The sequence below is a fragment of the Heteronotia binoei genome, chromosome 10 (genome assembly GCF_032191835.1).
Source record: "Heteronotia binoei isolate CCM8104 ecotype False Entrance Well chromosome 10, APGP_CSIRO_Hbin_v1, whole genome shotgun sequence".
In the NCBI taxonomy this organism is placed as follows: domain Eukaryota; kingdom Metazoa; phylum Chordata; class Lepidosauria; order Squamata; family Gekkonidae; genus Heteronotia; species Heteronotia binoei.
The window spans coordinates 71,503,839-71,520,083 of record NC_083232.1 but is presented as its reverse complement, the minus strand read 5'-3'; the positions used below and the strand labels follow the sequence as shown (position 1 = coordinate 71,520,083).

Sequence of the window (16,245 nt, the reverse complement as noted above, 5' to 3'; positions counted from 1 at the left end):
TTTTATCTCCATCTGTACTTTATTGTCTTCTTGCATGTTTCAGATGAGGCGGCAATCAAAGCAGGCCCGTCTGAATTTCAGTTTTGAAGCTGCCAGTTAAATCACACAAATCTGTCTTATTTTTTGCTTAGGGTATCTATGCCAGATATCTTTTAGGAAATTCTGCTGCAGAAAATAGCCATGAGTTTGGCAATCTGGTGAAACCTTTGGCAGAAAAAGGATTACAGCTCACAACAATGTAAGAATATTTCAGAAGACTTTAAAAATGGAACTAATTCCCTTCAGATCAGTTGAGGCTGTGGTGTGCCTGTGCGTGTTTAAGGCCAGATAGATGAAGAAAAGAGGGTTTATTAACCCATCTGGTTTTTTCTTCTAGGACATTGTTTACTTCTGGCTTCCAGTCCTATAGTGTGGGAGAATTGTTCCAGCAGACTCAAAAGGGTAAAGAAGTGCTTCAGAAGGTGAAGGATTTCATGGAAAAACATGTTTTTCCGGCTCAAAAGGTCAGATTGCCAAGCATGACACAGGCCTAAATCCAGTTACTATTATCTGCTAATAGAAATAGGGATTAATTTTGCTGTGGGTTATAAAACTAAGTTTGGGTAAGAAAATCCAACCGACTCTTTATATAAAATATTCATCCCTTAATAAACTGCATTTTATTTGTGAACATTAGATATAAATAACTTTAAATCCTTAGCTGATTTTTACAGCCCTTGTTTTACCCTTATTCGCAAAAAGTTTCCAAGGGAGTGAATGACGACATGCACAGGACAGCAAGTTTTCTGTATCGTTAAAAGTTGTGTAGAAAAGTGAACTTTGGCTGGAGCAGATGAGTGAACATAAGAACATAAGAGAAGCCATGTTGGATCAGGCCAATGGCCCATCCAGTCCAACACTCTGTGTCACACAGTGGCCAAAAAACCCCCAAGTGCCATCTAGAGGTCCACCAGTGGGGCTAGAAACCCTTCCACTGTGCTCCCCCCCAAGCACCAGAATACAGAACATCACTGCCCCAGAAAGAGAGTTCCAACAATAAGCTGTGGCTAATAGCCACTGATGGACCTCTGCTCCATATGCTTATCCATTCCCCTCTTGAAGCTGTCTATGCTTGTAGCTGCCGCCATTTCCTGTGGCAGTGAATTCCATGTGTTAATCACCCTTTGGGTAAAGAAGTACTTCCTTTTATCAGTTCTAATCCAACTGCTCAGCAATTTCATTGAATGCCCACGAGTTCTTGCATTGTGAGAAAGGGAGAAAAGTACTTCTTTCTCTACCTTCTCTATCCCATGCATAATCGTGTAAACCTCTATCATGTCACCCTGCAGTTGACGTTTCTCCAACTTGTCTCTGGAGTGACAAGTTGTCTCTGCAAATTTGTCTCTTCTTAAAAATATAAGTCCCAGTTCCCCTTGGCATGTAGTTGCCATCTCTGCCTAAAACTTGTGCTGTCACGGGTAAAACCACTGACAGAATGCTAGATCATATAACTTAAAGTTCCCACCCCCCATCATGTCTCAGCCTCAAACCTTTTTCTGGGCAACTCTATACAAACTGTCCCATGAAATATATTAAATCTTTGAATGAAAAGCATCAAGATAATATTATACAACCAATTCCTTATGGTTATACCAATAATAGTGAAAATATTGCACAGATCTTTATTACTATCACTTATTTAGAAAACTGATATGCTACTTCTCCTGAGACCTGTTTGATGTAGCTTGCAAAGTAAAAGCAACATTATAGAATTGTAAAAGTAACAACTGTGAAAAGATCAGTATTAAAACCATTTTTACAATGTGGCAGAGTGCTGTTTTGTATTTGTAGAAATCAAGATACTGGAATTCGCAATCCCAGGACACATATATGGCTTTCTCCTCCAGTTCAGTGTTCAGATTAACAGAGGGTGGTGGTTCTGCCCTGTATCTTTTGTGGTTGCTGCCTTCGCTACTGTCATTTGGGAAACCAATAGATCAGGGCCAATGGGCTTGTGGATTTTGTAAAAGACTGGTATAGTTGGAGCACTTATTATCTTTTATGGCAGGAGAGAAACACATAGAAATTCAACTTAATAATAATTTACTAAGTCCTGTGGAGAAGAGAGAATACAAATGTAATACTTCATGAGTATTCGTTATTGTATTTTTTTCCCCTAGGAAATGGCAGAATATTATGCCAGAAATAAAAATTCACCAGACATATGGAAAAAACCAGCACTCATTGAAAAACTGAAGGTAAAAGTCTTTTCTCATCTTCCAGCTCATGGAAAGATGGAGCTGGTGCAGAGTTATGTGCACGTTTTACATTAACAATAGGTTTTTAAAAGCATGTTTGTGGCTCTTATTCTAATTACTATAACTAATGCTTTTAAAGAGAGAATTTTATTATTCTTATCCACAGACTAGAAACTTGAATTTAAGCCAGGGTAAGTCTTGTTGATCTCTTGTGAAAGCCAAACTCTTTCCCAGGTTCTCCAGCATAGAGGCTGCTAATAACAAAGGCTGCATTAAATAATACTATGAAGGCAAAAATGTCAATAATGTTTTATTTTAGTTATTATTTATTTATTTTGTATTTGAATGCACTAAGCAGAAAAAGCACTTTCAAAGTGGGGCTGTAATGCAGCACATGTTCATTCGTGAAGAAATCTTGCTTACTTCAGTGAACTTCATTTGATAGTAAAGCCACACAAGGGCTGGGCTGTGCAGGCCTGTGCATTGGGTCAAGGACACTATCAAGTTTACAGCATGGCTGGCCTCTCCCAGCATATCATGTGAAATCTGTTGCTCAAAATAGGGCTAGCTGTGTCATGTGGACAGATCAGGTAGAGATGGGAAATGGGTGGAGAGTGGGTTCTACCTGTACAGTAATTATAATTAGTCGCTCTCACAGATTACCTTTTTTTTTAAAAAATAAATATTTTTATATTTTATTGACTCTAGTAGAATTGGGCATTACAACATATGAATGTTGAAATTACAAATAACCCTTCCCCCCCCACCAACCCTCCCCATCTTCTCTTAGTCTTTTCCCCTCAGCAAAGGGCACAAAGTCTGGATCTTCCACTGAATGTCCTTCCTTGTTTCTCCTGAGATCCACTCTAAATAAGGGTTCCATCTGGTCTCGATTTCCTTGACTTTATCTTCCCACGTGGAATCCTTATTGATTGTTGCCACGATGTCAGACTGTATGTAATCAAATAAATAGCTGTGCCAGATTTCTATTGACCATTTACTTTTATCTTTCCACCCCAAAGCGATGACCGCCTTCCCCGCTAGTATCATTGCCTTGACAAGGTTTTGAGTGGGTCTACTTAGTGCCGGATTTCCTATTGTGGTTAACAACATCATATTAAAGCCAATGGTTAATGGTACATTGCAGACTTTTCTAATAAATTGAGTAATTTCCCCCCAAAAGGGTTTAACCTCTTCACACTCCCACCACATATGTGCAAACCAACCCTTAAATTGTTTGCAATGCCAGCCCTTGGAACTCACTCCTGGGAATATATTGGCTATTTGAGCGGGAGTTTTGTACCATTTTGTGAAAAATTTATATTCCAGTTCTTTAAATTTGATTACTTTAATCCTTTCTAGTCCTTCCAAGATTTTCCCAGCCAACCTCTCTGTTAACTGACCTTCATGACTCCAAATCTTTTGTAAATGTACTATTATTTTATCTTTATTTGAAATCATTTTCCTGTATAGTAACCCCACTAGACCCTTCCTTTGTTTGGCCATTACTTTATATATCTCTTCCATTGGAGCGTCTAACCAGAGCTCTCCCTTTTCACTGATCTTCTTAACTCTAAGACGGCACCTGGATCAAGGCGGGTCAGCGCTGCTGATACCTCTTGATCTGTCAGCAGTATTTAACAAGGTCGATTACGACCTTATGACCCACTGCCTCGCTGTTGCCGGAGTTCGGGGTGGGGGGGTGGCCTTACAATGATTTTCCTCCTTTCTCCAGGGACAGGGACAAAGGGTGGTGCTTGCTGAGCAGACTTCCTTGCGGCATCCACTTATATGTGGAGTCCCGCAGGGAGCCATTCTCTTGCCAATATTATTTAACATCTATATGCACCCCCTTGCCCAGATTGCCCGAGGTTTTGGGCTGGGTTGCCACCAGTATGCTGATGACAGCCAGCTGTATCTGTTGATGAGTGGCTGGCCTGTTGCTGCCCCTGACCAGTTGTCGGAGGCATTGGGAGCCGTGGCTGGGTAGTTACAACAGAGCCGGCTGAAGTTGAATCCAGCTAAGATGGAGGTCCTGTACTTGAGTTGGGGTGGGGTGGGTATGGGCCACATTTTCTTTTTTGGACGGTGCCACATTGGTGCCAGCCCGAGAGGCGAAGAGCTTGGGAGTGACCTTGAATGCCTCCTTTTCCATGGAGGCCCAGATCACAATGGTTGCCAGGTCTGCCTTTTGTTATCTTCAGCAGATCTGGCAGCTAGCACCATATCTATCCCCCCAGGACCTGGGTACAGTGATCCATGCAATGGTCACTTCCAGACTAGACTACTGGAACTCGCTCTATGGTGGTTTACCCTTGAGATTGATCCGGAAACTGCAGTGGGTGCAGAATGCGGCGGCTCAGCTGCTGACTGCACCACCTTTGCATTCGGCCGACGCTCCGCAGTCTGCACTGGCTGCCCATTGAGTACCGGATCCACTTCATGGTTTTGGTTCTAATGTTTAAAGCCCTGGGACCAACATACCTGAAGGATTGCCTCCTTCCATATATGCCCAGGAGGTCATCACGTTTGGCCTCCCAACATCTGCTGGCCATCCCCGGCCCAAAAGACGCCCACCTTGCCTCAGCTAGGGCCAGGGCTTTTTTGGTCCTGGCCTCAACCTGGTGGAATCAGCTCCGTACAAAGATCCAGGTCCTCCCTGGCTTATTAGCCTTCCGTAGGGCCTGTAAAATGGAGCTGTTCTGCCAGGCTTTTAGTTGAGGCTGTGGGCATCTATTCTTGATCTGGTTGGCCTCCCCTATCAGCACTGTCACCTGTGTTACAAAATGGATTATCATCTGCCGTCTCTATGAGATATGATGTGAGACGGCCAGGCTGGGCAATATGTGATATGGTAAACTTCTCTGAGTGCTGTTGAGCTGTCTGTTTTAAAAATGTTTTTATTGTATTTTATTGTTTTATCATATGCTGTACTGCACCCTGAGCCCTACGGGGAATGGGTGGAATAGAAATATACTAAAATAAATAAATAAAATAAATCATACTTTCAGTGCAATTCTGTGAAGAGTTATGCACTTTTGAACTCATTAAAGTTAATGATCTTAGAAAGGTGAAATTACGTTTAGGATTGCACTTTTTGTATCCAAACGGTGCCCTAGGGGCATGGGGAAAAAGATGTTATTGATATAACTTCTGGCTAAAACCCAGACAGAACATAGCCCACACTGTAGGACCAAAGAGATCAACAAAATCCTAGAGCATCAGTGCCATCATTTCTGGGCTTTAGGTGGAGATTACATCAGCACATCAATGGCATGTCCCCAGTTTTCTCCTGCCAATCATATGAGCAGTGGGTGGGAGAAAGAGAATGAGGGTGACTTAGTGGGACTTTGAGTTGCCTTGCCCTGAACCTCAAAGCTATCTCTCACTGGTGACAGCTAAGTCAGTAGTTATGGACACTAGCATCTGCTCCTAAAGAATGAATGCTGTTTATTGGATCACAGTGCACCCTAAAGTTTTCTGGTGCAATCACCAACTTAAGCAGTTATCTTACATCCAGTTTACAAAGATAGGAAGAGTAAGAGAAGAACTGCAATAGTCTCTTTGGGGGCAGACCTAGGAGCTGGAGTTGTTTTGTTTTTCCTTTGAAACTAGGTATTTCATGGAAGATCTTTATTCTTAAATGCATATCAGGGTTTCCAAAATCTAGGCTTCTCTTGTAAGCATGGGATCTGCAGCATAATGCAGAAGAGCAGCTCATTCTGGAATGGTGATGGTACACTTAAAATTCATTTGAGAAAACTTGGACACATTTTATTAGGCCTTGCTGATAACTACAGCACAAAACACTAAACAGAGAGATCCAGTTGCATTTCTAGATTCTTTTCCAACTCAATTTTGGGTGGCTATGGACCTCCTGATGGCACTTGGGTTTTTTGGCCAAAGTGTTGGACTGGATGGGCCATTGGCCTGATCCAACATGGCTTCTGTTCTTAACAGTGAAATGCCAGACTGCACCAAAAGATAGTGTTTGATGCAGTTGGCTAAGATATATGGAAGAGGGTGAGAAAAGAGCTCAAGACAAATGTACAGTCCAACCCTAGGCATATTTACTTGGAAATGCTGAAATCAGCAGAGCTTGCAGTTGTAATGGGTAGAATGACTGTTTAACATCATGGGTTTCATGGATCTTTCTTTCCACAGGAGATGGCAAAAGCAGAAGGTCTCTGGAACCTTTTCCTTCCAGCTATTAGTGGTCTTGGCCAGGTGGATTATTCTCTGATTGCTGAAGAGACTGGGAAGTGCTTCTTTGCCCCTGAGGTATTCAACTGTCATGCACCAGGTTAGCTAAAGTCTTACATCTTGTATACAGTAAACAGAGACTAGGAACCTAGGGCTGTGGTCACACACACTAAATAATGCACTTTCATTTTACTGAGTGAACTGGCAAAATCTAGTAGAAAAGTTGATTGAAAGTGCATTATGATTGCAGCTTTCCTAGCATTGCCAGCTCTGGGTTGGGAAATACGTGGAGATTTTGGGGGTGGAACTTGGGAAGGAGAGTAATTATAATTGGAGGTTGGCAACCCTGAACCTTCCTCTGGCAGAACAGGCATGTTCCTTTGGTAGAAGGAAGGTTCCTACTGTAATGGAACTGTTGGAGCCAGACCAGACAGAATAGAAACGGCAATAAACAAACATTCTTATATCATCCAGACACAGGAAATATGGAGGTTCTGCATATGTATGGGACAGAAGAGCAGAAGAAAAAATGGCTGGAGCCTCTTCTTGAAGGGAAAATTAGCTCTTGCTTCTGCATGACAGGTAATGATGTCTGATTTTCAAGGTATGAAAGGGAGGTGTGTGGGTAGGGGGGAAACTGTGTTCTTAACTGCATTGTAATAATTTATTACTATTAAACATAACCTCAACCCAGTACAAAATCTCCTGTGCCCTTCCCCGCATACATTTAATCCAGTGTTTCAAAAGTGCTAATAAACGTGCTGTCTGAACTTCTGCTCTTGAAAACTTATACCCCGAATATCTTGGTCTTTGAGGTACTGCTGGGTTTGAATATTGTGCTGCTAATAGAGTGCAACTGACAAGGGTTCATCCTTCTAAATTTGTATGTGGCAGAATCAGTCTGACAGAAGAATCCCTGATAGATTGTAAATCACTGCATTTTCATAGGAACATTCAAGAGCCAGTTAGCTGTATGCCAAATCTTTAATGTACCAGCTAGTTGGGTGGTTGTAGGAAGTGTCTGAAGACATATATGAAGCTGCCTTATACTGAATCAGACCATTGGTCCATCAAGGTTGGTATTGCCTGCTCTGACTGGCAGAAGCTCTCCAGGGTCTCAGGTAGAGGTCTTTCTTGTCGCCTACTGCCTGGTCCTTTTGACTGGCGATTCCAGGGATTGAACCTAAAACCTTCTGAACGCAAAGAAGAAGCTCTTCCACTGAGCCATGGTCCCTCTTCAGTTTTTTTTCCTTTTCTTTTTAAAATCTTAACTATATGGCTTTTTGGATCTGTTGAGTGTATTGATCTGCACTAATTTTATTTTATTTTTTAAAACATGAAGGTTTTTTTCCCCTGCAAAGCACCCCCTGCATGAATGGGGTTGTCAGGAAGCATGGACATTTTGTGAGGGCAATAATATGGAATACGGGGACTGTTTTTGAATGGAAACTACACAGGAAACTCATTGTGTAGACTCAAGTGGATCTATTTGTAGATGTATGTGATTGATACGATGGGTGTTCCATAGCCGTATTGTTGTTTTATTAGCTGTGTGCCATGTCCACTACATGTTCTAGTCATTTTATTTTTTACAGAACCAGATGTTGCTTCAAGTGATGCTACCAACATGGAATGCAGCATTCAGAGAGATGGAGACAGATATATAATTAATGGGAAGAAGTGGTGGAGCAGTGGTGAGTAAAAGCCTTTCGTGGAAGGTATGGGTTGATTCTGTTATTGTATGAAAAAGAATCTGATGAGTCTCATTGAAAGTTGTTCCTCTTAATCCATCCCTTCTGTGTTCTTGTTTTTGTTTCATAAATACTACAGAGATAGCTTTTATTTATGTTGTGTTTAGAAAAGACCTTTTGCACTGACATGCTAGAAGATCCAGCTTAAGTCTGTCTATAGGTTGGTCCATGTATGATATCAGCATTAGGATCCACATGCAGAGGGGATCCTGCTGAATGTTCCATGTCAGAGGGGGTGGATACGTAAGTCCATTCACAGTCCTCTGTCCCAAGTGGGCTCTTTTTCGAGCAGGAGCTCCTCTGCATATTAGGCCATGCTCCCCTGATGTAGCCAGTTCTCCAAGTGCTTAGAGGGCTCTAGTACAGACCTCCTGTAAGCTCCAGGAGGACTGGCTACATCAGAGGGCATGGCCTAATATGCAGAGGAGCTCCTGCTAGAAAAAGAGCCCTATGCCCCTTAAATAATGTACATGAAACATACTCCTGAAGAATGTGTGAAACCACAGATGCATCAAGCAGTTTTTAAAAACTTTTATTTATTATGTTTTTTAAAAATGTGTTTAAAGCATTTTGGCAAAGTGTACAACTATACGTTGTCTTGATTGTGAAACGCCGTTTTGTGTCAAGTATCAAAATACATTAGCAGTATTCTTCAAGACCATTACTACCTGTGATGTAGACATCTTTACATATAAATTCCAAGAAAATTCTGCAAATCCTGACTATATTCTGTTTCTGATGTAATTAGTTGCATCAAAATGCAGAAATTCATTGTGTCTTTAATTTTAAAAACTTTGGAATGATAAAAATCCACTTGAATACAGATGTCTGCATTTATGTATTGTTGGCATTAAACAACTTAGTAACCGGAAAGATATTTTTAGTGCCTTAAACAGATTGTAGTTAACAAAAATAAGCTGTTAATTCAGTTGAGAAACTTAGCTAAGTGCCTGCTTTAACTGTGGTTGCCCGGGCAAGACATAAGACTAAAGCTGTGTTTAAAAGCAACATCTGTAACATGTGACAAAACATACAGTGCAATCCTAAGCAAAATTACATCCTTTAATTCCATTGAACTCAGCAGATTTAGAAGAATGTAATTCTGTTTAAGATTGCACTAATTACAGTGCAATTTCACCTTTCCCTATCCATGTGGCTGGTTGGCAGGAGCAGGAAGACATACTGCCCACAGCATCAGGATGCTGGGTACAATACACGAAAAAAGAAAACCTGACTTTCCCTGATCCAGGCTGCTAGAGAAAAAAATCAGCCCTGCAGATAACAACTTTTCGGGTACTTTTGATCCCTCCTCTCCACATGCGCACATCTCTCATGCATCCCTTCCCATGTTTTTTAAGCTGTGTCTGACTTTTGTCTTTCCAATCCTTAGCTCCTCAAAGAGTAATCTATAGAAAGCAGATGATATATTGTACAATAAACTGAAACCAAGATCAGAAAAGCTGTGCCACGCTAGGAGTGTTCAGAAAACCGATGGCGCCAAGATTTCTGCTTGACTTGGCCTGCATCACCCTGCCAGTTTAAACAAGTATTTGAAGATGCAGTCCCATGCCAAGGAGTGCTTACATTCTGTTATCTCAAAGTCAGCCCCCACTGTCTAAACACTGAGTAGCTAACAGGGGGTACAGTGAACTACCCTCCTTCTCCCAGTCTTCTAGATAGTGAAGCTGCTTGTTTGCTCTGCAGATTCCTCGTGGCCCATGGGAATCTCTTCAGTTGCTGTGCTTTGTTGTCTTTGCCAGTAGCCATAATTTTTCACTATTTTCACCATGTACGTTTTGATAGAGGCTCCCATAACAAAATACAGGATGGGGTTTAGGCAGCTGTGAAACAAGGCAATACTCTTAGTGACCTGGAAGGCAACATCGATGGTATTGCTTATGTTGCAGTCTGTAATCAGGTGGAAGATAATATCTATGGCTCTGCAAAGCTTGATAATGTTGTAAGGCAGCTGGGTGAGGATGAAGGCAGAGACGACTGCTGCAAGAACTTTCAGGGGATGGGACTTCTTAATGCTGGGGCTCTTAAGGAGAGCTCTGGCAATAGCTGAATAGCAGATCACCATGATGAGGAAAGGCAATACGAAACACAGAGTGATTTCCAAGATTTGAATGGTTGCTTTAGGCATTACCCCAAGGCTCTTCGGAAATACAGGAAGACATTCAGATCTGCCATGCAGCTCTATGATAGTATTGAACATTAGCTCAGGGACACATAGCAACATGGCAGCCATCCAGACGACAGAACAGGTTTTGCTGCATTTCTTTGTAACTCTTTGCTGGCTCTGGGGTTTGATGATGGCGTTGTATCTATCCATGCTGATGCAAGCCAGAAGCTGCATTCTGGCACTGAAAGTCAAGGTGTACATAGCAGAGGTTATTTTGCACAAAGCGAGGCCAAGCACCCATCCATGTGCAGCATTTGCAGCCCAGAATGGGAGAGTGAAAAGCAATAACAAATCAGCAATGGCCAAATTCATGATGTATGCATCTGTCCTGCTCTTCAGTTTCTTGAAGTAGGCATAGATTGCAACCACTAAAGAATTTCCGGCCAGTCCAACGAGGAAAACAATGGAGTAAAATGCAGGTAGAAATGACTTTCTGAAACGTCTTACCTCTTCTTTGACACATATCTCTTCATACAAAGCATATTCAAAAGTATCATTCCATTCCTCATCACTGTAAGAGTAATCTGAAGAATTTATATGTGGTTCCATGTGGAAAGCTGTTAATGATAGGGGAAAAAACCCGTTAATTCCATCTTGAAACACTTTCCTTTTTCCTTATAAATACAGGATGATATTTGAATCAAAGGCATAAACCAAGCTGGACATTACAGTGGGGTCTTTCACATGGGTTACCTGCCCTGAATTCAGTGCTTTTGGGAAGCAGGTTTTTCTCCTTCCCTACAGTATTGCGGTACATTTGTGCAGATACTGAGGATTCCTTGGCTTTTCTCCAGTATTTCTCAAAGCTGCTTTGCTCTGAAGTTTTGGGAAAGATCACAGTGAAGTGTGGATGGCTGCTGTGTGAATGGGAAAATTAGGATTTTATGGCCCATATGGCAGCCATTTTCCTTTAATCTGTTCCTGCAGCAGCCATTTCTTACCACTGCCACTGGGAGGCTTTTAAAAAATTGCACTAGAATATTGTTATATAGTGTTGTATCAACAGGTGTAGCAGCAGGTTTTCTGAATCCTCAGCTTTCATTAAAAAAATAAACAACACACTACTCCCCTCCCTTGCAGAGATATAAGGAAAAGGGCACAGCTTCACAAGGAAGATAGGGGCAAGGCAAAGGGAACATGCTGGTGGAACCTAACCTATAATTGCGTTTTCACCTTACCCCACCCCCAAACAGTTAGTGATGTGAAAGACCGGGGAAATGCAGAACTTCATTGACACGAAGACATTTGGTGTGTTGTGCTAGATCAAGGGTGGCCAAACTGCAGTTCGGGAGCCACATGTGGCTGTTTCACATATATTGTGTGGCTCTCAAAGCCCCCACTCCCCCATTTGACTCTTTAAAACACTTTCCAAGCCAGTAAGCAACTTGGAGAATGCATTTAAAGTTGCTTTCTTTCCACCTCCCCCCCACCTCCCTCTCTCCCTTCCCTCAAACACCTGACATTTATTCTATGTGGCTCTTATATTAATCAAGTTTGGCCACCTCTGTGCTAGATATTATGGAAGATTGTAAGGACTAGTAACAATCATGTCTTTAACACAACATCTAGTTCAGCCCTAATGCTAAGCAAATCCATATGGAAGAAAGTCTTACTGATTTAAATGAGATTCACTTCTAAACAAGAGTATTTTTGCTCACAGAACTAGCCTAAATTTAACTTTAAAAACAACAGAAAAGTATTTCAAGGCGAAGAGTAAGGAGTCAGAGAACAGAGGGATGCCATTCTCTACAGTCTGTCCTTGAAAATGTGGCTTCTGGCCAAGGAACGAACATCAGCTGGTTTGGCTGAGCATCAGTTCCGTTTCCTGATGGATTATTGTGCCTCCTTGAGGCAGCAGCCTGTTGTGGGAAGCCCTTTTAAAAAGTATTTACAAAGCAAACATATCATTAAGGGTTTAGGCGTTTGTTTTATGTTAAGTCTACAGCATCCATTTAATTGCAGTTGGTGAGGTTTCAACATTTCCATTTTTTCCCCAAAGGTTGGAGTCTGCGTGAGCTACAGTGGGGGTTAGGGAGGGAACACCCATGGGGATTTTTCAGCCTTCCCACATCCTCCGGAAAGGCAAGCTTAAAGATCAGGGGACTATCTGGCATGGTGATCCGCAAGGGACAACTGCCAAATGAGACAATTGGCAATCCACACCCATTCCTGTGTGCAAATGATTTGCTCATGAGCCCTCTTTGGATCCTAGCTGAACACTACAACGCATGATATTAACATGCTTGCATAAACTGCACTGACACTCATGAAATAAGGCATGCCTCAGCTCACCAAGCCTGGTGTTGCTGCTGATGTGGCTGCGTTTGACTTGAGCATGAAGGTATTGAGTTCCTGGTGAAAGTGTTGTGTGATTTTGTTACCTCCCTCCTAATATAAAGAGCTGTGATTTACTTGGATGGTTATACAGAAGGCATGTAAAGAAAAGTTTTATCTAGTAGCTTGTAGAAACTAGTATTATAGTAGCTGGAGCTGTACTCTGACTTTGTTTACTTTGAATGCATATACAAAATGTGGTAACATTCTGTGCTGTGGAGATGGCATCCAAGGCAGCGCATAGTCATAGCAAAAACTACAAACCAAATCACAATAGTAAGAGACAATTTAAAACATGTACAATCCCAAATGGAAAGAATTGTCCTCAGACAACTTGAACTGGCAGGATTCCACTCATACCATAGTGGCCCCTCTGTTTCAAGTTTCCACTTTGGTGGTATCTATGGCTTATTTACTGTCTGGATCAGACCCTCAGGAGTATATCTCTGACTAAGAGGTGGAAGGTGTGAGAGACATTCCTGGTGGGAGATGGGAGTAGAATTGAGCAACACCTGTAGTTCCTCTGCCATAATATTGGGAACACGTCTTGAAACCATTAGCCTTATGAATTACAAAGCATGTAATTGCTGACAGATTTTGCTTAACAACAAAATTTGCAATGAGAACCTACTGAATTTTCAAAGAAATTATTAACCAGGTTTTTTTAAACATACTTTTCCAATCCAGAGGTGGTGAAATGGACTCCAAGTAAGTCATAGAGATTTTAAAAATAACTAAGCATTGCACCAGCTGCAAAGGAAAAAAAAATCTGAATTTCTTTGAGTATTTTTCTTTGGCAGTACAGGAGAGAATTTCAGGAAAGACACCAGGGGAAATTCAGAAAAATCCAATTTTGTCACCTTTCTCCTTTATGTGTGTTTCACTTTCCCATTCAGTGCATGGGGGAAAGTGAATGACCCCAACACTGTCGGAGCAGACATTGCAGTTTACAGAACAAATACAAGTGGGCATGAAACATAAGACAATCGACTTGCTGAGGCTGAGGAATATGCAGCATATGGAATTGTAGAAAATAGATAAGAAAATTAGTTCCCCCTTCTACAAGTCCCCTTTTCTTTTTTTGTTTGATAAGGGGTTTACTAAAATACTTTAGTGCACCATAGTAAATGTAGTGGAGGCTAATTTTAAAGGGCTGCTGTGGATGTGCTTTGTAAGCTACATGCTTAAAGTTAAAAAAACAAACAACTGCACAGGAACTTTCTAGGTGACATTAGTGCAATCTTCAATAGATTCACCCTTCAAAGCCAAATGAAATCAGTTGGGCTCCAGAAGGTAGGATTACATTATTTGTATACCTTTGTCATTCCCAGTCAGGTCTTTCCTAAACTGTACAGTAAGCCATGTGTGTATATCATCTCTTCTCTATAAAAGCCACTCTGTGCCTGAAAGTACTAACAGCTGAATCCTGGATGCTTCTGCCTGCCTAGAAGCAGGCTTGATTCCCAGGGGTTGGCAGCAGCATAAGCAAGGACCAGAGCCTCCAGCTATGCACTCTCCCTTTAAAGTATGGTACCTCCTTTGTTTCTTCCTCACAAGTTAAATTGCCTTCCACTCCTCCTTATTGGAAAGGTAAAGAGACTGTAACAGTAAGACAACACTTCCCTTTGCCCCAGATACTACATGTCATGGCCTTTACTGATAAAGATCTCATAGGAAACACTGGCAAGCATAATAAATTTTAAAGGAACAATTAATGACTGACCTGATCTTACTCTTATAGCAGGAGCTGCAATTAAGAACTCCGTCTTGTGGAATGCAGTTCTTGTGCACTGACTCAAGAATTTTGTCTGCCTTCCAGCACCACCACGCCTTTAATTTTGTCTGCCTTCCAGCACCACCATGCATGTAATTGTATTTTCCTTTAAATGTCATTTGTTACCAGCGTTTGCTTGCTCTTTCCTGGAAACCAGCTGTTCAGCTGGACGTCAGTTTGCCTCAAACCTGAATAACAATTTTTTTCTTTGGAAAACCACTTAGTGGCAAGGAACTTGTGTATTTTAAGGATGCATCAAGCAGTTATCATAGGGCAATGGAAATAGTTGAATCTAGCTGTAAGCAGAGTTTAGTTCAGATAATAATGATTTTTCTAAAATGTAGATCTCTTTAAGCCTCTAGAAGTAGACTTTAAAATAACAGGCTGATTGCCATCAAGGAATGACATGGTAATACGGCTGCTTGGGACCACAGCCCAGCAAAGGGCCCACTGCTCACCTCTGACTGGTCCACATGTCCTCAACAGGAGGTGAGAAATCACTTGAGAGGCTTCTGCCCTGTTGTTGGGGCCTTGTAGGTGAAATTGTGAGGAAAGGCTGGTGATGGAGAGGTGCTCTCTTGTCCCCCCTAATGACTTGGAATCTACTGATTTAAATTCTGCCCTATTGCTCTTCAACTCCAGACAGTTAAGAAGATGAAAATGGACCACCTACTTAAAAAAAAATATGCTTTAAGGGCAGCCTGCACATTGCAGCACTCCTATGACACTTTTAAGCCCCCCCCCCTTTCCCCTTACAAGCTAAAACAACTTCAGCTCACACTGCAGCCCACTGTCTCCATGTGGCCATCAAAGACAGGAAACACATGCTCACTGAATTTTGATGCCTGTCCTCCAACCAGAGTACACAATATAAATCTGTTAAATAATTTTTTAAAAAACGACCTTTAAAAATAAACAGTGCTGGGATTCTTCATTTAAAACTTACAAAGTAGAGAAATGACAAGTCTGAGGGAGAAGAATGAAGCCTATCATGCCTTAATGGAAGCTAGTATATTTTCATGGAGGCCGCTCTGTGCTGAGATTAAAACTACATGATTCTTTGCTAATGGATAAAGACTGGCTAGCTGAGGCAACCAAAACGGAATAATGCTTAAAAGCTTAGACAAGCAAGAATTGCTGTGTATTCAAGGCAGGCTGATGCAGACAGGCAAAGGGGCAGATACTTCCTATATTGTCTCAGAGCAAGTCCAGAAATAAGATATCAGGAAACCACAAAGCCATTTGTCTAGAAAAACATCTCCAGTCAAGCTGACCAAAGGGAAAAAGAGGGAAATGGGATAAAGGTGACAAGATAGCACCGGCAGAGGGGATACTGATGGGTCAGAGGTGATGGGGTCGGCTGATCAATAACAGGAATATGGCCCAAATAAGGATTGAGATGCTGAGCAAAGGTAGTTTAACCAAGCATGCAGAAACTAATATTACAACTGCAGCAGAAATGTAACCAATCATTATGCACTATGTAACCAATCAGAACACAGCATGCACTATTGTAATGGTATAAGAACATCTCCCCAAAAGGGGAAGTTTGAACAGTCTGTTCTCCCGAATAGGGAGGCTATTCCTACTATTGCAATAATAAACCTTGTGCCTGATTTGACTGAGATTTCAGTTCCTGTCCATTATTGGTCTCTGGGCAGGGGTCTTGGAGGGGATACCTACAAGTTTGCTTATAGTTGAATGTTCCTGCATTCAATCAAATGGCAGCAATGGAGGGTGCTATTGCATTAGAGCAGGGAT

General features: G+C 41.6%; 2 protein-coding genes across 4 annotated transcripts in view; one reads left to right on the top strand and one right to left on the bottom strand.

The window, feature by feature from the left end:
* ACAD11 (acyl-CoA dehydrogenase family member 11) overlaps positions 1 to 16,245 on the top strand; it is a 39,049-nt gene that overhangs the window by 12,068 nt on the left and 10,736 nt on the right. For both annotated transcript variants that reach the window (XM_060248880.1, XM_060248881.1), the window contains 6 exons: positions 132 to 238; positions 377 to 503; positions 2,160 to 2,237; positions 6,402 to 6,540; positions 6,915 to 7,022; positions 8,036 to 8,134. In XM_060248880.1, the coding sequence (XP_060104863.1) occupies positions 132 to 238; positions 377 to 503; positions 2,160 to 2,237; positions 6,402 to 6,540; positions 6,915 to 7,022; positions 8,036 to 8,134 (658 nt within the window). The remainder of the gene's footprint in view (positions 1 to 131; positions 239 to 376; positions 504 to 2,159; positions 2,238 to 6,401; positions 6,541 to 6,914; positions 7,023 to 8,035; positions 8,135 to 16,245) is intronic.
* On the bottom strand, positions 8,708 to 14,495 carry ACKR4 (atypical chemokine receptor 4). 2 transcript variants are annotated; one of them, XM_060248894.1, is made up of 2 exons: positions 14,444 to 14,495; positions 8,708 to 10,933 (listed from the first exon to the last, which is right to left on the bottom strand). In XM_060248894.1, exon 2 carries the CDS (start codon positions 10,923 to 10,925, stop codon positions 9,864 to 9,866), a length of 1,062 nt encoding a protein of 353 aa, XP_060104877.1. In that variant the 5' UTR covers positions 10,926 to 10,933; positions 14,444 to 14,495; the 3' UTR covers positions 8,708 to 9,863. The 2 variants fall into 2 exon arrangements, with proteins under 2 accessions (XP_060104877.1, XP_060104876.1); XM_060248893.1 differs by having other exon boundaries at positions 14,434 to 14,482.

Coding starts and splice junctions, on each gene's coding strand:
- ACKR4 (XM_060248894.1), bottom strand. CDS start 10,925: ATGGAACCACATATAAATTCTTCAGATTACTCTTACAGTGATGAGGAA.